Source organism: Oreochromis aureus, linkage group 7 (genome assembly GCF_013358895.1).
Source record: "Oreochromis aureus strain Israel breed Guangdong linkage group 7, ZZ_aureus, whole genome shotgun sequence".
Lineage (NCBI taxonomy): Eukaryota > Metazoa > Chordata > Actinopteri > Cichliformes > Cichlidae > Oreochromis > Oreochromis aureus.
In genome coordinates this window covers 15,632,719-15,655,949 of record NC_052948.1, presented here as the reverse complement: position 1 = coordinate 15,655,949, position 23,231 = coordinate 15,632,719, and the positions used below count along the sequence as shown (strand labels likewise).

The 23,231-nt window shown below is 40.5% G+C and overlaps 1 protein-coding gene across 5 annotated transcripts; it reads left to right on the top strand.

The window, feature by feature from the left end:
* Nucleotides 1-2,534: 2,534 nt before the first annotated feature.
* On the top strand, nucleotides 2,535-20,231 carry LOC116326736 (disintegrin and metalloproteinase domain-containing protein 10-like). Of its 5 annotated transcripts, none has more exons than XM_039615484.1 (16): nucleotides 2,535-2,602; nucleotides 4,791-4,941; nucleotides 6,902-7,020; nucleotides 7,183-7,341; nucleotides 7,884-7,984; nucleotides 9,117-9,260; nucleotides 10,322-10,414; nucleotides 10,500-10,683; nucleotides 11,142-11,305; nucleotides 11,413-11,596; nucleotides 13,115-13,265; nucleotides 13,371-13,554; nucleotides 13,662-13,770; nucleotides 13,893-14,113; nucleotides 14,231-14,357; nucleotides 17,055-20,231. In XM_039615484.1, exons 3-16 carry the CDS (start codon nucleotides 6,918-6,920, stop codon nucleotides 17,252-17,254), a joined length of 2,124 nt encoding a protein of 707 aa, XP_039471418.1. In that variant the 5' UTR covers nucleotides 2,535-2,602; nucleotides 4,791-4,941; nucleotides 6,902-6,917; the 3' UTR covers nucleotides 17,255-20,231. The 5 variants fall into 5 exon arrangements, with proteins under 5 accessions (XP_039471418.1, XP_039471417.1, XP_039471416.1 ...); XM_039615483.1 differs by having other exon boundaries at nucleotides 2,549-2,647; XM_039615482.1 differs by having other exon boundaries at nucleotides 2,585-2,753; nucleotides 9,120-9,260.
* The last annotated feature ends 3,000 nt before the right edge of the window (nucleotides 20,232-23,231 follow it).

The following is a 23,231-nucleotide window of genomic DNA, read 5'->3' as shown; positions in this document are numbered from 1 at the left end:
TTATTCCAACCTGTCCAAACAGGTTTTGAGTAATGTTGCTAACACCCAGACAAACCAAACCAAACACAACCTCCTTGGTGCAAGTAAAAATAAGCAGTTAATGATCAAAACTAGAGGCCAAAAAAGTTTTTTCTCTATTTTGTAGCATAAACAGTGAATTTGTTATCTAATTTTCATGTTTCAGCTCTTTGAAATTTGTACGTAAATTAATAAGTTAAGTTTATTTATTAAGCCCTTTTCACAGTCATAAAGCACTGTACAGCAGAAAATAGTAAAGGAAATAAGAATATTAAGTGCCAAAAAAAACAGGTAGTTACAAAAGTTTAAACAAAAAAAGTTTTTAACTTCTTTTTAAAAGTCAGCTAAATGTGGCTGTAGTGATAGACTGTTGAAAAGCCTTGATGCCACAGACTGAAAGGGTTTGTCCCCCCTACTCTTTATTTGACTACAAGGAACAACTAAAATATTCCGAGCCTGTGAACAAAGACCGCAAGCAGCACCGTATTTAGTAAGAACGTAGTAGTAAAAATGCAATATTTAGAAAGTGTGTAAATCAATGTTTTGATACATGCTCAATCGTCCAGGTAAGAAAAACCCTAAAGTTGCTTCTGTTCATCTGTACATCTGCCAATTTAATGGTCAAGAAACTGACCTCACAGCCCATTGTTCATCAGTGGTGCTAGTTTCAGTCATTGTGCAAAGGTGCTGTTTATAATGCTAAGGAAACACCACTCAGCTGAGACTGAAGAAGTCACTTGGATAAGTGACAAAATGTTTCCACACCCAGATGAACAGAATCGACTTTTTGAGCTAAGAAGCAGAAGAAATAGATATTACATACCATGTGTCAAACCAGTAATACTTTTTATGATATTTCATAACTCGATAATAATCAATAATATTCTGACCAAAAAAATATGATCATGAAAATATGCCGATGGAATAGGATGATGAACAGGATGTTTGAGATATTAAAATGATGGAATAATAATTCATACTGGAGCGCTGTTGTCATTTTAAGCCAAAACGTTTACTTTCTGACAAAAACTGTGTTTTGTGTGAAAATGTGTTAAACAATGTGATTATTGATTATTAACGAGTTATTAAATATATCATAATTTATGATATTAAGAAAAATTGCCATTACCTTTAATTACTTCCTCTGTCATAAATCAGAGGCATACATCACTGGTTTGACACAAAGTATCCAGTATGCTCTCTTGCAGACCAGCCAGTCACAACCTGCTTGGTGGACATTTAAAAACAAAAATCAAGTAGTAGTATCAGTCACAGTGGGCGGTTGATACTCGGGGGTGTTTCACAGTTTTGCATAAAGTGGCTTCAACAGTGAATCGTTTATGTAATATTAATGTAAAATCATGTGCAATTGTACTAAAAGCCCTGTAGCTGAAATAATTGAGCAGTTAAGTTGTTATGTTGAGAAAAACTCTAGAATTTTCATGTTTATTGATGTGTGCATATATTTATATATGACACACACGCATGACACTACAGTCGTGTGAGCCCACTCCCTTGGATCAGAAGCAACTCTACACATGAATGGTCTCAGGATGCTTCACTGTTGGCATGACACGGGACTGATGGTAGCGCGCACCGTTTCTTCTCCGGACAAGCCTTTTTCCAGATGCCCCAAACAATCGGAAAGAGGCTTCATCGAATATGACTTTGCCCCAGTCCTCAGCAGTCCATTCACCATACTTTCTGCAGAAGATCAATCTGTCCCTGATGTTTTTTTTGGAGAGAAGTGACTTCTTTGCTGCCCTTCTTGACACCAGGCCATCTTCCAACAGTCTTCCCCTCACTATGCGTGCAGATGCGCTCACACCTGCCTGCTGCCATTCCTGAGCAAGCTCTGCACTGGTGGCACTCTGATCCCGCAGCTGAATCCTCTTTAGGAGATGATCCTGGCACTTGCTGGACTTTCTTGGACGCCGTGAAGCGTTCTTAACAAGAACTGAACCTCTTTCCTTGAAGTTCTTGATGATCCTATAAATTGTTGATTTAGGTGCAATCTTAGTAGCCACAATATCCTTGCCTGTGAAGCCATTTTTATGCAACGCAATGATGGCTGCACGCGTTTCTTTGCAGGTCACCATGGTTAACAATGGAAGAACAATGATTTCAAGCATCACCCTCCTTTTAACATGTCAGGTCTGCCATTCTAACCCAATCAGCCTGACATAATGATCTCCAGCCTTGTGCTCGTCAACATTCTCACCTGAGTTAACAAGACGATTACTGAAATGATCTCAGCAGGTCCTTTAATGACAGCAATGGAATGCAGTGGAAAGGTTTTTTTGGGATTAAGTTAATTTTCATGGCAAAGAAGGACTATGCAATTCACCTGATCACTCTTCATAACATTCTGGGGTATATGCAAATTACTATTATACAAACTTAAGCAGCAACTTTTCCAATATTTATGTAATTCTCAAAACGTTTGGCCACGACTGTAGATCCGAGGCACACTGAGTGCTGTAATGTATGCAGGCCTGCTGGATCATGGACGCTTCTGGGGGAAGGGATGCCAGGCTATCCTGCGTCTGACGTCACGGCGCTGGAGAGAGGGAGAGGAGGCGATGTGAGGAAGCTGCAATAAACACACAGGGCGTCTGCGCCTATCTAAGTAGGACAATAAAGTGAAAACGGCATCAATGCTCTAACAATGGATTTGTCACATACCCTTCTCCTTAAAGTTTTCCTCTTCGTGTACGTGCTAAACTACACCCAAGGTGAGTGAGGCGGTTTCTGTCGGAGAAAATCGAGTTGTGTTGAATCCATGAAGCAGCGAGCGGAGAGGAGCAGAAATCCCGATAGCCTGCTAGCTACAGAAGGGATCAGCAGGGCCTGCTTGTTATGAAGAGGACTGCACCCTTTTTGCCGTATTACTTCAAGGCGACAAATCACACATAGCTTAAAAGCGGGCTCGGATTCGCGCAGTCGATTGAAATAAACGGACGTTGGGGAGTTACGTCCGTGTGTTGTCACCGTTTTTTATCGCCAGCTTTTGGGTGAGGGTTTTGTTGTTACCGTGCGAGCGGCGCCGACAGCCATTGTTATGAGAAGATGGAGATGCCGACTGTGATAAAGCAGCGTTAGCTCTGAGCTAGCTGCCACTTTAGCCGCTAATTGTTCTGTCATTATTTTAAAAAAGCAACAGCAGTTTAGTCCCGAAAATAACCCGTGACTGTGTTCAGTGTAAAAGACACAAGTTTGCACATTTTGCTGGCATAATTTTGTCTGCAGTTTTGCTCCCTGTCAGTGGTGTTTTCTCTTGGTATTTTTCTATTTTAAGTCAAATCAGCCTGCAGTCAGTATTTTAATAAAAATAGGTTTTGTGTGTGTGTGTGGGTAAAGTGTGGGTGCCAAATTGCTTTGTGTAAAATGCAGTATTGACGTGTAATGCACTTCTGCCATCCTACCTCTATCTGCTATATGCCGATGCTGTGCTTTTAAATCCTAATGTTCTCAGTTAGATTTAGGACTCATATACAATTACACAGTGGTTTTGCCTGCATTACTTCTTTTATTAATCTAATCCAGTCTAAACTACAGGAAACCCTTCGTGCCTAATACCACAATACTTCTTTTTATTTATTACAGTGTACTCAAGCTATTCATTCACATACATTGATTTCAGCTTGATTGAGCTCTTTTTTTCTCATTTTTACATTCTGATTCAATATTTTTATTTTTTTATTGACCTATGTTGTTTTTGGCTACTGTAACACAGTAGCGTTCCCAACTTTTAAGATAAATTAAGTCCAACTTGTCTCATATTTTCCTATATTTAATGTTTCTCTTTGATTAGTGTTTTTGAAGTGTATTAATCTTGGCTCCTCACATTTTCTTTATGTTTTGTAAGAAACATAAAGAAATTAATTTATTTCAGAGATATAGTCATGGCCTTCACTTCTCATAGTCACCTCAATGAAAAATTTAATGTTACCACCTAAATATTTCATACCGCACATGAAGAGGGAAGTAGCTGAAGCCTGGTCTACTTATCCATCTTTGTTATAATGTTGCACAGAATCCTGTAATTTATGGCTCACTAGTCAGGCATAATTACCTGCCAGAGAGGCCTAATTACATGGACTCTATTTACTAAAAAAGCTTCTTTCTTTTTCTTTTTTTTATATATGGAGCAGCGATCTGACCTTACACTGAGGAAAGTGGTGTATATGTATGTGGAAAACACGCCAACATTCATGGGGGGAATAGATGCCATTACCAAAATCAGTCTAGAAAAAAACAATTTTGTTTGAGTGTGAAACAGTGGGCAAAATGGGTGGAGACGGTTAAGAATCGCTTTCTTTCAAGCCCACCACCCACTCTTCTGGTGGCGAAATAATTAAGTGGTGATGCTGTGGGCTGTCGTTGAGGGTTAGTCTAAGGCTGCCATTCATTTGGCTTAAATAGATTTTAGTTAAATGTTAAAACCCAGACCTCACTGATTTGCTGTCTGTTTCCTTTATTGTAATCCTGCCTGTCAAATATCGTCCAGATTATCCGCCTTATGAGGATCTAAACCACCCTAACATGAGCAGTGCATCGGTTGTTTACAAATGTAGCTTTTGTACATATTCTTTTGAGTCTTTCTGTTAGGAATAGTTACTGTTACCAACTAGAATCGCATCCCAGTTTCTAATGAGTAGGGAACGTGTTTTTTCTTTTTTGGATTGCCGCTGTATGTATAATATTTGGGGGGGGGGAACCATGTACACATATCTTTCTTTAACAGATGTTCCTTTGTTCTTTTCACACAGGACACTATAGAAACCCCCTGAACAAGTACATCCGCCACTATGAAGGCCTGTCCTATGACACAGAGCTTGTGCACAGCAAGCATCAGAGGGCCAAGAGGGCACTCTCTCATGAAGACAAGTACTTGCATTTAGATTTTCATGCCCATGGAAGGTTCGTGCACTTTTTTTTTTTTTTTCTAGATACTATCCAAAGGTAAAGTCTGTCTGCATCTCTTTTTCTTTTTTCCCCTTTCTCTTCATGTATCTTTATTCATTTGTCTGTTTATTCATTTGCAAACACAGTTCCGTGTACTTGTGCTGTTTATGATTAAAGTTGGAGGTCTTCTGTGTTGGGGGATTTGCAATTTTATTAAAAGTTGTTTTACAAAATCAAAAAAATACGCAGGTGCATCATGTTAGGTCAGTGTTCAGGATGGATTAATGATCCAGACTTAGTTTCTGTGTAGGTTTTCTGCTCTGCCCTGGAGCTTTAGTATTCCTTGATTGGTTGAATTAACCAGCAACTACTCTAATGTTTGTTTAATTGCTTAAACTAACTGTGTTGGTGGGATAGAAATGGGCTATTTAAAGACACAAACCTGAGCTCAAAATAATTGCTGTTGTTCAGGTGTTCTTATTCCCTGCAGTTAAAGTGAAACTGTGCATGTATTTGTCTGTGTTCGTTAGCTCTGTGATGTATTGGGTGTTTCATGCTGCCTGAGTAGAAACCCCTCCAAATATAGTATATGGATTGATACTGTCCTTGTCATGGTTCTTTAGCTAATATTTTGAGGAGGTGGTGTTGTGAAAAAGCATCCATGACAAAGTCACGACCATCTGGCTGGGATCTTGGCAAAGGCAGTTTGTTGCCCTTCCTGTAACAGGGCCTGCTGTTTCTAAACTCAGATGCCGCTTAATAGGGAAGCGTATCATAAGAGCAAGGCAAACTCGGAAGGAAGATGTCTCTTCCTTTAAAAAAAAAAACACATCAGCTTCTTTTCCTTTTGAGTTTACGACAAAGCTAGAGAGAGAACTCCTGATTCTTCTCTTTCACTTGCAGCACACCACCTGCCTTTCCTTTTTGAGATTTGAACACAATGTCTTGTGCTTTACACTAAACAGCCACTAAAAGTAAAGTGAGGATGCTTTTAGATTCATATGCACTATAAGGTTTGCCTCTAAAACGCCACCAGTTCTTAGGTTTTTAGTTCAAAGTGCTGGAGCAGTAGTTTCCTTCACACATCTTTCAGAATTGCCCTATTTTTCTGTAAATTATGGCTCTCTGTTATTTTCTCATGGAATCTCAGACTGAGTCCACGTTGGTGTTATGATCACAGTGTGGGAGATTTACCATCTGTTGCAAGACTCCTTGTTCTTGTCGCCAAAGAACGGACTTTGACTCTTGTTGGTTTTTTTTTTGTTTTTTTTTTTGGGCTCACTGCCATCCTACAGAATAAAGATTTTGGACCTATCACATGCCTCCTTAATAGGATTGAGCAATGGATAACATCTAGAGAGCCTAAAACCTTTGCAGAGTTCTGTATGTATCTGAAACAGCCAATAAACATGTTAATATGCCGCAGAGTTTTCCCCTGAGATTCCTACAAAGAAACAGTGATTCACTAGGCATTGTGCACGTTGCAGGACGTATTGTTTGTTATTATATTAAGCTTCAGATCTAAATTTTACAAAGGCTTTGTGTTTCGTCTGTGCACGGACCTAGAGAACAGCAACTTTCACACAATGCGAGCGTACAATAAGAGCACTGTGTAGGTGTTCCATGAAACCCGAGGTTTACTGTAACATGTTTTTTTTTTTTTTCCTCTCCATATGTTTGAACTACAAAAAAAACAGCATTGTTGCAAGATGCCCTAATTTCAAATTTTCTGTCTGGACTCTTACAAATTTAAATGCTGCAATTTTCCATCAGCAGCAGAAAATGGCGTATATGGAGGGGTTTTTTTGTTTTGTTTTTCCCTGCGAATGCTCTTGCTTCGACCCCACCCCCCTTTTAATTTGCAGGTTCATTTTTAGAGAAGGCTGGGTGAATGTTGCTTACTTCCACTACTTATGGCCAACTGCAGCTCCTCTCCTGAATCTAAAGGCCTTCTTTTTTATCTCTTTGATTTCAGGCACTTTAATTTACGAATGAAGAGAGATACCACGTTGTTTTCCCCAGATTTGAAGGTAGATATTTCAGGTGAAGAGATTCCATATGATACCTCTCACATCTACACTGGAGAAATCTTTGGTAAGACTATAAATTTTTCATAGTTGTTTAAATGTCTCACTACAGTACCGCTGCTCTAGGGGATTTTTCAAATAACTGTTGGCTTTGTTTTTCTCAAATGCAAATCCACCCGCTTCTGTGTCAATCTTCTGATGCTTACAATTGTACAATTTGGACTCCCAGGCGAGAAAGGCACATTGACTCATGGCTCCATTGTGGATGGTAAATTTGAGGGTTTTATTCAGAGCTACCATGGCACTTACTACGTGGAGCCTGCGGAGAGATACCTTGAGGACAAGGACGTGCCCTTCCACTCTGTCATCTACCATGAAGATGACATACGTGAGTCCCTGCACCTTTAGCCACGCAAATACTTTGAAAGGCTATTATCCCGTGATCATCGAGTGTGTGTTTAGATATATGCGTGTGTAAATGTGTGACTGGAAAGTGCAAGGTTAGTGCTGCCGAGCCGATGGAGGCAGACTGGTGTGATAGGCCCCCCTGGGGAGCACGGACACCTGGGGTGTTCATTAGCTGAGTAACACAATCTTGCTCTTGGGTACTGGCTCATTTCAGCAGGCTTTGCAATGTTGATACTAATAGTGAGCACCAAGTACACTTCACTACACTTGCAAATCATAATTTCACATCATCTGTGTACACATAGCGTGTGGCTGAGGGGCAAATTAAACATAATTGTGAGAGGAATCACTAATGAGAGCGACAGGAAAGTAACTCACACAGCAAAGCTAGGCTCAAGTGACGTGTAAGTACTTCCATTAGCTGATCATGAATAGCGCCTGAAATAGAGTGACTCACGGGGTTAAGTAGCTAACATTGTCTCCCATAATCCTAACAGTGTTGTGTCTGTCTCTCTCATACAGACTACCCGCACAAGTATGGCCCAGAGGGAGGCTGTGCCGATAGCTCTGTGTTTGAAAGGATGAAGAAATACCAAGCCTCTGCCGTGGAGCAGCCCCCTAAGGTTAACTTCACCATACACCACAATAAACCCTGACAGGGTTTAGTGAAGAGCTTTGAGGATATTTTATGGTACTACTTAGTCAGGGTCAAAAATACCTAGAGATGTCTTTTTAAAGTCTCTGTGCCTGGTTCTGTGTTTTAAGTTATAACCATGTAAGTGTCAAACCAGTATAGTCACGGTTAAGATTTGTCACTTTATTATTAATATGTAATATATTATTTCTCAACAGATCAGAACAGATTTCCATAAATTGTATTACGACACGGTTTAGTTTGGCCAGACGATCATCTGTATAAAAGTTCACCTGTTCATTTGTTACCGTTGCAGAGGAGTGTTAGCAGGATTACTCAAAAAGTTAAAGATTTAACTGCATGAAAAATTTTCCAGAGCTCAGGCTTGGCCCACATTGCAAAAATGACTCATTCTTGGAGTCAGTTCAGATCTCAATCCAGGAAATTTTGGGGAAGGATTCTTTATCACTGCAAGATGGGCACGGTTAGACATTTCATCATATCTTCACAGATCAAGTTTAGTGTCGCGTTTGCAAGAATGTGTCACAAACTGATTCAGATTTAGATCCTTTTGGATTCAGAAATAAGGAAAGCAGCATCTAAGCCTCACGTGTATTATTATCACATTCAAGTCATAAACTGAAACAGGATGACATGATGTTCAATTTGGTACCTGACAATAAAATGTAACACCTTATCTCAAGCTGTGCCTCTTAGCTCTAATCCAATCGAAGATAGTAGGCAGTCATAAAATATGTCTGTGTTCAATTTAAACCACATTAACAAAAGTATTAACTTGATTTATATGTTACTTCTGACTCACTTGGTGTGACATGTCACTGCAAAACTCTGTGACCGAAAAGTACTGAACACGTTAAAACTCCACATGAGATAGATGTCCATCACTGGTCAGCCTTTCCCCCCCCACTCTGTATGTGACATAGAAAGCACATATTCCTCTGCAGAATAGAGCTTCATGAACATACTGCAGCTGAAGAACCACAGCCTAAAAATACCAGACATTATTTATTTACTCTTTTTACTGTTTGGTGGAAAAATCCTTTAAATATGTTTTATTTAACTGTGTATTTCCTGCTCTGCCTCTTCCGTCCCACTCACAGCAGGAAGTCCACACTGAGCTGGACACCCAGCTGCTGAGGAAGAAGAGGATGGCCCAGGCTGAGAAAAACACATGTCAGCTTTTTATTCAGACCGACCACCTCTTCTTCAAGTATTACAAGAGTAGAGAAGCTGTCATAGCGCAGGTAACGCACAGGAAGTGACTTGGTATATATGCTACTCTTAATACTTTCTAAAGCCTAGAAAATGTCCACAAAGTACAATTTCTATGGAGTTGCGTTACGGTGTAGGAATTGTCATATTTTGGCAAATCTATTATCATTTTCTGGGGAGAGTTATACTAAGACATTAGCACCACTCAAGCACTACCCATTAACTACTGCACTTAATTAATGAGAGTGAGGCTGTTTTCCATTTTTCCTAATCTGTATACTAAGCTAAGTTAGTATACAGGAGGCTAGCAGCAATAGGAAGATATTACTGCCAGCAGTAGCTTATTATTCGGTCTACTCACTTTATAGTGTACACGTTGCCACTTCACTTTTTTCCACCACCTTAAAGCCCCCAGTATAACCCTGATTACATCATCTTTTATGCTTGCGGTATTCTCCTGAACGATAGGTGTCGCAGGTGTCAGACAATACCTCCACATCGGTGCTGATATAAAAGAAGTCAAAAGTGGAAGCATAGAAATTGTCTATCTATTGATTTAATTATTTAGCATCTGTTTGTTCTTTTAGGTTTGTTTATTTTCAGAAAGTTTATTCTTGCACCATCTCCCTCTGAGCAATCTGTGACTCTCAGAGATTCTGTGTTGATGTGTCATTAAAACGGTGGTATAAGCCTACACGATCGTAAACTTGTCTCTTCAACCCGGTGGCAGTGGAACAATGCGTCAGGTTACAAAATAAAGTGATGCAGAAATGGCTGCTAGCGGCGCCGTATGTGACATCAGTTTGATGTCAATGTTGTCGTATAGTGCCGTTCGACAGGCACCGGATGGGTAATGTCCTAGGTCAATGCCACGCCTGGCATAAACACTGAATTTTGTTTTGTATTTTTTAAATGCAAAAACCACATAGCCAGTTGAATAATGTATGATATTAGCCTACTGTTTCTGTTAACTGTTGTTGTTAGCAATAGAGCTACATACAAGTAGCTCTTGTTAGTACTTGTAGCATCATGTACGGCGTACTTGAGTGAAATGTCAGCTATTAAAAGTATGAATACCTCGTACTTTCTTCAGATCTCCAGTCATGTGAAGGCCATTGATGCCATTTATCAAGGCACAGACTTCATGGGCATTCGTAACATCAGTTTCATGGTGAAAAGGATCCGGGTGAGTCTTTCGCAGATCGTCCGCTTTCGCGTTTTAGGTCTGTTCACGGTCTTTCCTGTGAACCAGCTGTCTCCTGTCTTCACAGATAAACACCACCAGTGACGAGAGGGACAAGTCCAACCCATTCCGCTTTGCCAACATTGGTGTGGAGAAGTTTTTGGAGCTGAACTCGGAGCAGAACCACGACGACTACTGCTTGGCTTATGTTTTCACTGACAGAGATTTTGATGATGGGGTGCTGGGTTTGGCCTGGGTGGGAGCGCCCTCAGGTACGAAAATCTTATTCTTGTGATAAGCAAGCAGACTGTGTCTTGTTTTTACAGAAAGGTACAAAAACATAATTTTTTTTCACATTCCTTAGCAGGAATTTGTCCTCGCAAGTGTAGACTGAAGCTCATCAAACAGGAACATATTTTTCTTTAAAACTGTCGCCAGATATTTGTTGCAGTCTGTTTTTACTCTACGCTGGAGTTAATTTGACTTTTTAATTGAAAGCACTGCAGTTAAAATGCAAATTTGCTGCAGTAAAATGGGCATCTTCTCTCAGTAATGACAAACAAAATTTGTCTTCAGCATGTACTGTAAACATGATGATGAAGTGTGTTTTTAAATAAGGCCTCCTGTCACTTATTTGAATAGCTGGTGTTAAATTAATCACATTCACTCTCTTCATTGAGCTAAGTTTTTCCATATTTTGTTTGTTGCAAATTGTGCCTTTCCTTCTCAGGGAGCTCTGGAGGCATCTGTGAAAAAAGCAAGCTGTACTCGGATGGAAAAAAGAAGTCTCTCAACACTGGTATAATCACTGTACAGAACTATGCCTCCCACGTACCTCCGAAAGTCTCCCATATCACTTTTGCACATGAAGTAGGACACAACTTTGGCTCCCCGGTGAGTGCCGCATTTATGCACGGTGAGAAGGAATTTATGATGCCTGTACTCTTTGTCCCTTATTCTTGCTTTTAATCTTTGATTTTCTTTTTCTTCCTCACTGCCAGCATGACTCTGGATCTGAGTGCACACCAGGGGAATCCAAAAGCCAAGACAAGAAGGAGAAGGGCAATTATATCATGTATGCAAGGGCTACATCTGGAGACAAGCTCAACAACAATAAGTTCTCCCTCTGCAGCATTCGCAACATCAGCCAGGTGCTGGAAAAAAAGAGGAACAACTGCTTCGTTGGTACGTTTTACTGTTTCTGTTGGATCTAGGGCCTCGACCTTAACTTGTGATCAGGGTTAGGGTTCTTCTCATGGTGTGGAATATTTTTACCCCAAAGTCTTAATTAGTGAAAGAATTCAGGCATCCTGAGAAGTTATTGGCTAGTATCAGCTTTGAAAAGCCAGCTTGGCATTAGTCCATGGTATTTTTGTACAGTATTTGGCAGACTATGGAAGTATACCTTGTCATCTTTATTTCTTTTGCTTTTTTTTCTTGCCAGTTTCACACTTTTGAGTCAGTAGAACAGCAAACTGATGCTTCAGAAGTCACTCGATTAATTCACCATGTGATTGGCGGGTCTAAAAAATCTTCCTGTTTTGCACAAGCTGTTTAAAGTGACGTGCATCTTGGCTGCACTGATATGACTGAAAAATGCTTTATACACCCACCCACAAACTGACGGTTTTTGGGTTTATGCTTTTGGCTCTTTGAAGGGTCCGTTTCTATTTTTCTTTTCTTTTTTTTATTTTTATTTTTTAGCAACTCATTCCCTCCAGAACAGCATTCAAGGGTTTGGTGTGCAAGCGTGCTCAGAATGAGCCTTTGGGGGATGATGGTCCACTACCGTCAGCATGATTTGTGTACACAGTGAAGGAAATTTTTGTGCGTTTTTCTAATGGTTCAGGCCTTTACACAAAAAGCACTTTGTAGAAAAAAAAGACCCCATGAAATTTCGAATTTTTAAGAAGCAAACTTGTATTTCGTTAAAATTTTGCAAAAAAAATATGTCTCCTCAAAAAATACACTATGGGAGGGAAAAACATGGAGTCGACATCAAGTGATGATCAAGCAATGACGAGTTGGTCCTGATCTTTGTAAATGTGAAAAGGGAGAATCTGAGTTCATCCAGTTCTCAGGAGAAGACAGCAGCAGGGAGAATTTCATGGTTTGACCCACGAGTTGAAGCTGCATCACGACCGTTTCCTACATACCGTCAGTGGGGCAGTTTGAACTCTTGTTGGCAGAGTTGGGACCACATCTGATCGATTGCCCCGAGCAGCATCTAGTTGTGTGTCTCAGATAAAATAGTATTATTTTACTGTTTTCTTATCATTGTATACTCAGTAGCGGTGCACGTTTTGTGCTGCGAGTACACTTGTTTCCGAATGCAGTGGTCTGATCCGGAAAAATAAATGCAGCAAATTCGTCCAGCAAATTGCACAAACCTGTGTAAGGATGCATTAGGAATGGGCGAGTCCAAAAATATTTTTAATGCACAAAATGTTCATATGATTATTATGCGTCTGGTGTGTAAAGGCCTTTAAACAATCGAAAATCTCAATGATGTGTAAATGGAGAAAAAAACTGGGGGACAATTTTTCATTGTCACATCTGACTAGGAGTAGGGGGTTTTCTTCTACAGAGCACCAAAAAGTCTGTAATTCATAAAAACCCCTGATATTATTTAATAAATGTCTGATTTAAACTTTGAGCTTACTCCGCAAAAGGCTCAACACTTTATTCTTTTTTTCAAAACAGAGTCTGGGCAGCCCATCTGTGGTAATGGTATGGTGGAGCCTGGCGAGCAGTGCGATTGTGGCTACAGCGATCAGTGCAAGGACAAGTGCTGCCATGACGCCAACCAGCCTGACAACAAGAAGTGCACATTAAAGGACCATACAGTCTGCAGGTAGATGACGATTTTCATTTTTCAGTTTGACCATTTTAATATTTCTTAAAGTGGGTGTTCTCATGTTTTGAGTCTTAACGCGACGCTTTTCTCTTCCCCCAACAGTCCCAGCCAGGGTCCTTGTTGTACAAGCGAATGCATTTACAAGGCTCGTGGTGACAAGTGCCGAGAGGAGTCAGAGTGCGCTCACCATGGCGTGTGTAAGGGCGACAGCGCCCAGTGCCCCACGTCGGAGCCCAAGGCCAACTTCACCGCCTGCCACGGAGAGACTCAAGTCTGCCTCAACGGGGTGAGTGGCTGAAGAAATCACACCTTGAAGAACTGGTTGTCATAGCAACACTGTACTCATACCAGCGAGTGTCTGATCTCGCCTGTCCTCGTGCTCCTCCTCCGCAGGGCTGCTCCGGCTCCATCTGTGAGAAGTACGGGCTCGAGGCGTGTACCTGTGCCAGCCAAGATGGCAAGGATGAGACCGAGCTTTGCCACGTGTGCTGCATGGAGAAAAGTGAGTCATTTACCCTTTTTCACACCTTTTATAACCAGGCTCTTTCGTTTTTTAAATATATGGGTGAGTTTTATCTTTTTTTTCTTTTTCTTTTTTTTAACTGGATTTGTCTCTCTGCACAGCGAATCCCAGCACATGCAGCAGCACAGGATCAGAGCGCCTGGCTCGTTTCTTCAATAAAAAGGTCACCACGTTGCCAGCTGGCTCGCCTTGCAACGACTTTAAGGGCTACTGCGATGTGTTCATGAAGTGCCGACTGGTGGACGCAGATGGGCCACTTGCCAGACTAAAGAAGGCCATCTTTAACCCCGAGCTGTATGAGAACATCGCCGAGTGGATCGTGGTATGTGTCGACATCTTGATTGTGAATGATTAGTTAGTATGTGGGGGGTCTTTTTTTTTTTTTTTTTTTTTTTTTTGTATTTGATTGAGCTTGATTTGCGCTTCATTTTCATCCCAGGCTTACTGGTGGGCCGTGCTGTTGATGGGTATCGCCCTCATCTTGCTGATGGCTGGTTTCATTAAGATCTGTAGTGTGCATACTCCCAGCAGCAACCCCAAACTTCCACCTCCCAAACCACTTCCAGGTGAGTCCAGAACACTAAAAAGAGACCTCATCTAATAAGAGCGTTCAGCTTTTATTTATTTTCATGAAAAATTTTCAGATAATTTACCTGACCACCCAGATGTTTTAAGTCACATGTCAGCAGTTTGCTTTCAAACCTCCTTTAAAATTGACTGTGACATTCAGGGTTTTTTTTGGGGGGGGAGGGTTAAATATCATTTTTATTCAGACAGGTCAAACCACTGAGAGAAAGCTCCCTTTTACAAGGACACTCTAATTACAGTAAATATGAAAGCTACTTTTAGATCCTGCCTTTTTCACAATTGGTTGTCACAGCGGGTAGCTCCGCATGTTTGATTTGGCAGATTCTTATGCCGGATGCCCTCGCTGACACCACCCCAATGGGATTCATGTCTCCTCCCGCGATCAAACTGGGGAGCTTTTGCTTGCTAAAAGAATGTGTAAAGCACTACACTACAGGGACACAAATTAATAAAAATACACATATATTTTTAAAAAACCTATTTATTATCAGGCTGTAAAGTAAAATTAATCATGCAGTTCATGTTATCAATTACAGGCCTAGTAACGGTTAATATGGTCAGTGTTGTGAAAACAGTTTCCTGAGAACACTTACAGATTTTACCAGTCAGCACTGAATCTGAGCTCCTAAACTTGATTCAAATTAAACTCATATTGAGTTTTGAATGTTCACTCAGGCTAAAAAACATCACGTTAAATCGAACCACTGTACTGTGTGCCTTGTTAACCCTGCAGTCATACACAAATACCTGTGAATGAGAGCAGTGTTATGATTGACTTATTCTTATAGCTTCTCTACATGAATTTGGTTTTATCACTGCATCCTGTGCTGTTGCGCCTAAGGGTGTTCATGGCAACCGATCTACTTGTTTAAATGTGAGAGAAGAAAAAAAGTGTAGTTGAATATTCTAAAAGGCACATTCAAATTAAGCAGGGTGTAATGGGTAAGGTGATGTATCATCAGTACAAATGGTTTGCATGTATTTAAGAGCAGTTTAATGACATTTTCTTTGTTAATTAAGAGTATTTTTAAAAGTTGCTGTTTTTTGGCATGTTGTACACACATGCTACACGTTGATAACAATAGCAGCCCAACTTTCCTGAAGTTGTTGACTTCTGCAGTCAGAATGGGGTTTTGCTCTGCTCCACTTGAGTGCTGATCTTCCAGCCTACGTGCAACCGTTTATTTTTCCAGATCAAAGCACCACAGATCGGTCCCTTTAGCTTGTTTACTATTAGCTTCTATCTGCTGCAGCTACAGTTAGTGGCAGGTGGTTTCTTGAAGTCTTGGACAGCACAGCTAACCGCTGACAGTAAATAAAATAAATCTAACGTAAGTCTGTCGGTGTGAGCTAACAGAGACAGTGTGTGTGGGTGTTCTGCCTCCATATCTCCTGCTGTGTCCTACATGTGAGAAAGAGCAGCTTTGGACAGTGTCTTTACTTGATTGTTAAGAGCAAGGGTTTTCAAACCTTAGATGACCAGGTGCCAGTTCAGCGGTTGAAGCCTACAGAGGAAAAATGCACACATCAAACACTTAATGCTTGTATCTTACCCATATATAGGAAGTTCATGTTGGTTTTTGGCATTTTTGTGTCCCTTTTATAGTATTTTTGGTCAGGCTCTAATAAACATTGTTTAACACTTTTATTAGACCACCTGTTATGTATAAAAAAAAGCAACAATATTTTAAAAAAATCTGTCGAACTTTATGTTAAACACAGTCTGTAAGCACCCCATGCAAGACTTCTGTTTGCTGATTTCTCCTCTGCTTTTAATGAGACTGGCCTCTCATTTTAAACTTTTAGATTAGCTCCTGATGCTGTTTTTCAACTTTCTCACTGAAAGAGTCCAACAGGTCCTCGTTAATGGACAAATATCCAGTAGGATTGTGTCAAGCTCCCGTTGACCTCAGGGCTGTGTTCTGTCACTCCTTCTTTTTATCATGTACACCGACAGCTGCTCACTCTGGGAAAATCAGGTGATAAAGAAGGCAAAAGACGTTGTTATACATCTATTTTTTGACCTCATTGTTGTTGATTTCTTCCTTGAATTGCAACAGTGTTGGTGATTAGTGGTTTTGTGGGTAAGCTACAAACAAATTACCCTTTTTGGGGAATAGTAAAGTTGATCTGAATCTGAAATCTCGTTCAAAATAAAAATGACTGAATTCACTGAACGTTTTTATATCTGAACTTGGACTTTTCTATGAAGTCAGAAACTGGTCACGGTTAACATTCAGTACTGGTGGATTAAACATTACAGAAACATGAAAAAACTAATTGGGTAATTACTAATGCTGCTAATTTAGCACAGCAATGGCATAAACCTCACATTGGGGTCTGATTTTAATAAATTCCTTCAGCACTGCAGGCTCATAAATGACATCACCCTGTAAGATGAATGTGATGCAAGGTAGGCTTGTTCACAAGCAGGAGTCACTCTTTGAGGACCCTGTCTGCTGTGAAAGAACAGCTGCTGATACTTTGTGATTTTTGAGTTTCCCTACATGAGAGATGACAAATGTGAGATAAACATGTCATCAAACAGAAACGGTAATCCTCCATCACACTGCGAGACCACCAGCTTAGGATCAAGCGCTTCAGCTGAACGAAACAAATCTAGGACCACGCTCGTGTCTTTCCCGAGCCTAAATTAACTCTCTTTCCTCTGACAGGGACTTTGAAAAGACGACGAGCGCAGCAGCATGCTAGCTCTCAGGTGCAGCACCAGTCCCAGCACCCGCACGGCCACAGCGGACACGGGGGCCACGGCGGCCAGCGGCAGGCACAGAGGCAGCCTCAGCGCCAGGCGCAGCCCCAGAGGCACCACCGTCAGCCCAGAGAGAACTATCAGATGGGCCAGATGAGACGCTGAGACCCTGCACCCAGCTCCCCCCTGCTCCCCCCCAATGCCTTGGCTCCTCCTTGTGCCTACAGAGGGAAACAAAAGCGTCACTCCATCCAAAGAAACGCCTGACATGGTTGTTAGTCATCATCATATCCTCCAACTACAGACAAAACAAGACACGCGAAAAAGAGAAAACGCTGTTCAGCAACTCGATTGGCTCTTTGTGGAGGGGACTTGACCATCAGCCATTTCCACTGCAGTGCGATCTAGCATTTTTTTTTTCCCCATCTTTTTTCTTTTTTTTCTTTAAGGAGTGCCAAGGAGTTAAGGAATCGTTTTTAGCTTTAGTTCATTCTGTGGTTTGTTTTGTTTTTCTTTTTTCTTCGTTTGCAACATCTTCTTGAGTCACAGGCGCGTAGCTGCTTGTGAACTCTTTTTCTTTTTGTTTTCGTTCTTTTGTTTTTGCCATCTTAGCCAGGAATGAGAGACACTCAGTGGGGATTTGCGGCACTTTTGTGATTTCACACATGTCAAACGGCAAAAGACACAGGCTCCGGTCTCTCGTGCAGACGGTCTTCTGCATGTGATTGTAAATATTTAGTGTATCATAAGTGAAAACAAACTATTTCTTCTACTGTAAATGTGTAATTCTTCACTTTTTTTTTTGTTTTCTTTAATTTTTCGGTTAGTGCTCTCAGGATTCTTAACACATAAATGAAAGAATGACGGTTGTGGTGAGTTCCTTGGACGCTGCCGTTGAGGATTTGACGCTATCGAGTTCTCTCCGCGGTCCAATCAGGTGGATCTCTCTCACTTTCATGAACTCGCTAGGTTTTGATTTGCTTTTCTTTGAACAACAAGGTCGCCATATCCCACGTTTTAGGCCTTCTGTGTTCAAGGTCCCTTTATTTCACCATGTTTTTTTTTTTTTTTTTTAAATTGTCTCGCTAACATCATGTTTTACCCCTGTTGTACGAAAAACTGGACAAGGTCAGAAACAGAAGGAGAAATCGCCTAGTTTGGTGCAACCGTTTACTGTCTGTCTGTTTGTTTGTTTGTTTGTTTGTTTGTTTGTTTTTGATAATAATGAAGAATGAATAACCACTAACTGAAGCTGATGTTGATCCTGCCTGTTCAGATATGAAGTCAAGGTGAAGAGTGAAGGCTGCTGTGGCGTAGTGTAGAAGTGAGAGTGTATCATGGTACAGAGTTAGTTTACATGAGTGTGGAAATAAATTTTAAAAATGACTTGGAAAAAAAAAAAGACGGAATCATTCTATTATTCTTCAGATAGCGAAACTAAGAAGTTTTTAATGTGGGCATGCAGACACATTTATTAAATGTGACTATTAATTGACCAAGGTTTGTAATGTTTGTATGTCACTCGACACGATTTACTTTGGACCGCGGGAGCGAGCGGTGTAACGCAGCAGTGTTGTCACATTTATTCACCAACACGTCCCTCAGCGGGGTCACTGCTTCCACAGGAAACAAGCTTCTGGTCCAATCTCTCATCTCAAGGACTGAATTCCCCTTAAGAGCTCATGAGTGCAGGCCTCAGAGTTTACATGAGCGTGCCATAGAACTTTACGGAGCAGTGCACAGGTTTTCTAAAATCCAGGAAGCACCTGCGAGGTTTCCACTTTAAAGAGAATGAAATGAAGGCTATACGATTCGACCTCAGGTGTTTTCTTCCTCTCTTCGCTGCACCAAAGGGGCATCTTGGTCAATCACAACACTCACTGGAAGGATTTGATAATGTAATCATGACATAATATGCTAAAATCCTGTCATTTCATTTACTACGCAGACATTTCGCCCGACGGGATGCTCCAGCAACAACACGTTGCAGGTTTTTTTTTTTTTTTTTTGTTGTTGTTGCATTAAATGCTGTGGAAGGACTTTCTGTGCTCTGACTTCATTTTTATCGTGGCATTATGGCTATACTTCAAATGCATGCGGTACTAATCATAACTAATATCTATCTGGTCATTACAGCCACACATGTGCTCTGGAGGGGACGCGACAAACATAATGACACCTCACGGTTTTCCGTTCACGCGGCAGATGAATCGAGCGGGTCGGAGGGGTGTTTTTTTTTGTTTTCTTTTTCTCTGTACAAAAATTGAGCTCTTTTTAAATCTGATCTCCTGAGCCACGTCTCACCTGTCAAGGCCCGGAGAATTGAACCTGTAAACTTGTACAGTACTTGGGGAAAAAAATCGAATAAAATTTGCATTTCATTTGAAAAATGAGAATTACATTTTTGATACATCGGTTTAATTTTTTTTGTATCCTAATTCCAGAGTAAGTTGTTTTAAAGATGTTCATATGTGACAAACTTTCCTCTCTTCTAAGTTATTTTATGTTCTTATATGTGCTAGTTGAACTGGAGTTTACTTACGATACTTTTCTCCACCGTCATCAATGCTTAAAAACAATTCAGTGTGATGGAGTCAGTGTTACATTCTCATTTTTGTCTTTGTTATCCTGTGGCATGGTTTGGGTAGAAGAGAAGATGCCTGTAAATTTCCTTTCTTTTTAATTTCGTAGTCTTGGTAAAGTTTTTAGATAAACGTGCACTGAAAAATGTCCAAATTGAGTTGAAAATGTTGTAGGTGACGTAGGCCGAAAGAACACAAGATTAAAAAGTAATACTACTGTCTGATTTTAATGTTCACTGTGTTTTATACAGTATCGGAAATTTTTGTTCACTTTGAACATTTTTACTAAAAAAAAACAACAACAAAAAAAAATTCAAATTGTATTGTGCAAAGAGATGTAATTTTTTGGAGTACTTGAAATGCATTAATTAAAAGACTCATTCAAAATAAAATAGACCCCTGTTTGCTGTCTGTAAATGTGTGCGTGCTCTGGCTTTTTCTCTCCATGTGAGGCAGTTTGTACTGAGGACTGTGCAGCCAGATGTTTAAAGGGCCACTCCCCCTGATTTAACACATGAACCGTCATTTGCATTGGGCTTGAAATAAATGGAAAGCTTGCATTACAGTCTGGTGTCGTGGTGTTTGAAAGATGCTGATGTTGTTTGTGAAAAGTTGCGTTTGGGGAGAATGTAAGAGATGGATGTGAAGTTATTAGATCTTGTGATTTTTTTTTTATTTTATTTTATTTTTTTACCAAACTGTTTTGGGTTTTTATTTCTAATACGAGCACTGCTGAGGAAAAGCACCATCCCACTCCAATCTGCGTGATACTCTGTTAGTGAAGCAAACATCTACACACCGCACATAAAATAGGAAATCCTTTTACAGCAGTTAAAAGTTAAACTTGCAAAATTGTTGTCCACATTGTTAGGTGCACCAGTTCAAGTGGTCAATACAATATGCAATCAGCCAGTCACATGCCTGCACTGAGTTGCAGGCATGTTGACAAGGTCAAGACAACCTGCCAGAGATCAAACTGGGCATCAGAATGGTTAGAAAAAGGTGATTTAAGCGACTTTGAATTGTTGTTGGTGCCAGACAGGCTGATATTTCAGCCCTGAGAAATGGCACATAGACATCTGTAGGATTTACAGAGAATGACCTGAAAAAGAAAAAACTACAGCAGCAGAGATCACACCAGCTGAAAACTGAGGCAACAATTCACACAAGATCACCAAAATTGTACAATGGAAAACTGGAAAAATGTTGTCTGGTCTGTGCAATTTCAGACAATAAAATGGGATGTAAATGGCACGAAAGCATGGATCCTGCTTTGGATCAACAGTTCAGGCTGCTGCTGGTGTTATGCTGTGGGGGGTATTTTCTTGGCATACTCTGGACCCCTTAATAACAAATTAGCATTAGTTAAACTTAGTTAAACTTAGCACTTGTGGCTCTGCTCACCATGAAGGCTGCAGCACAAACAAAGAACCTGCGCTGGATGCCCAGAATTAATGCATTGGGGGGGCAGTCCCCCACCCCACCAACCAACCACCCACCCCTTGGTGGCGCCCCTGATGTGGTTGGGATGAGAACCTGTTGTAAAAATTACAGCACCATTGGAGTGAACCTTGTTTACTGTGATGAATGCAGTAGCGTGAGGCTCACAGCAGAGGGAGCAGCTGCTTCAGAGGCCATGCTGGTGCTGGAGGTTTCCTAGCAGCCTGTGAGTCACCAGCATCAGCAACAGTGAGACACACACACACACACACACAGCTTTATATATATATATATGTTTTGTTTTCAGGAGCACACACAATCCAGCACTCATTGCTGTCTGGTCTCAGATATCCTTTTTTTATTTATTTGAATACATTTGTTGGAAGGAAAAAGCAGCTGATCAAAAGCTTTTATTCTGTCTCCGCCACGCGCCTGCTCGTGTCTTCCACATGTGTGTTACGCACTATATTATTTATTGCCTATACTTATTGATCACTTTGCTCTATGAGTGCATTCAATGATGTAACACCCATATGAAAAAGTACGTCAAATCCAGGGAGCATGCATTTGCACATGCAGTGGAATGTGGCCCGCTATCGATTTTCTGCGCATTTCTTCGGCTGCAGTTGCTGGTTGTAAACACGATTTTATTAAATCCAGGAACAAGGCATGAGGTTCAATATTTTGTGTCTCAGTTATATTCCAGTAAGTTTACACCAGTGATTGAATTTGTACTGATTTTGTGATCTATTCTCACACAATTCCCCCACAGCTCCCACATCTATGTCCCTCTGCATCTGAAACAGTGTACTAACACAGAGGATATTATCAATATTCTGCATTTACAGTTCCAGCTCTCTGCAAGGAGCTGATGTCACAGCTGATCAGCAAGCAGTGTGCCTTTTGTTTCTCCTTGCAGTGACAAAAGCACGACTGTAGAAGGGGGACTTGTGGACTGAGCGGCAGCAAGGCCCTGCTCACCATGAAGGCTGCGGCACAAACAAAGAACCTGCGCTGGATGCGCAGAATTAATGCATGTTTTGTTGTCCAGCAGCCAGAGGATTTTCAGTGCTCCTACAGTCAGTCAGTCTGAGGGGTTTAGTCATTAGTCTTGGTTGCTTGTGTACATGGAAAATCCCCAGACCCAGTTCTTCTACCATCACCCCACATTATTCAAAGCCTGAAACAGGGATGAAAGACAAGAAGCAAGAATCAAAATACCTGCACATGTATCTTCATGTCAGTCTACAAACTGCCCACTCTGTTCTCTGTAGCTGCTCCCCAGCTTAGTATAAGATTATATATCAGCTAATTAAAAGTATTTGTTTGTCCCCTGATTGTTGCTGCCTCTCTGCTAGTGTTACTGTTGAACTATATGAAGCCAGCACAGATAGACTGTAAATAATGTGTATTTACTCACATACAGTTTTGAGTTACTTGTACTTGTGTTATACTTACTCTGCTAGATTTAAGAGGCATGTACCCAGACACTGAGATATGAGGGCTTTAAATTTACACTGATTTTTGATGGAAATATCCAAAATATTTTTTCAATATAATGGAACTTAACATTAAATCTGACCCACTTCTAACTATTCTTGAAATATTGAAGGAATGAAGTAGGTAGCCCAACAACATGTTTGCGCTACAGCTGATTACTACTAACTTACTACTTCTTGTTTTTTATTTTGGAAGACCCAAAAAAGCATGGCTAACTGAGTTAACAGAGACTTTGAATTAAATTTATTCTTAAAGCCAAACTGCCATCTTTTAATCTCCTGTTTGGATCTTAAATTATTCTCAATTCTTGTAGCTTCTTTTCCACATGTTATACAGGAGCACTCCTCGACTTAGAGAGCTTGGAACAAGGGTTTTTTGTTTTTCTCCATTTCACGGCTCTTATTTAACATGGCTTTTCTCGAACATTAACTATAATTCATTTGATATTAATAAAATAATTCTTTTGGTATTCTTATTTTAAATCAAAGGTGAGAATCTCCCAGATGAAGCAATGAAGAAGCTTCTCATTTTTAAGTCTTATCACCCGATCGTATTTAACTTTTCTAACAATTCTGCAGTGTTGAAGTAAAATCAGACAACCAACTGAATCTCAGCTCCTT

Bases quoted from the DNA above. Each gene is read 5' to 3' on its own strand.
- LOC116326736 (XM_031748137.2), top strand. From the start codon at position 2,687: ATGGATTTGTCACATACCCTTCTCCTTAAAGTTTTCCTCTTCGTGTAC. The intron at 7,021-7,182 runs GTAAGACTATAA...TTGGACTCCCAG, and splicing joins CTACACTGGAGAAATCTTTG to GCGAGAAAGGCACATTGACT. The intron at 11,306-11,412 runs GTGAGTGCCGCA...CCTCACTGCCAG, and splicing joins GACACAACTTTGGCTCCCCG to CATGACTCTGGATCTGAGTG.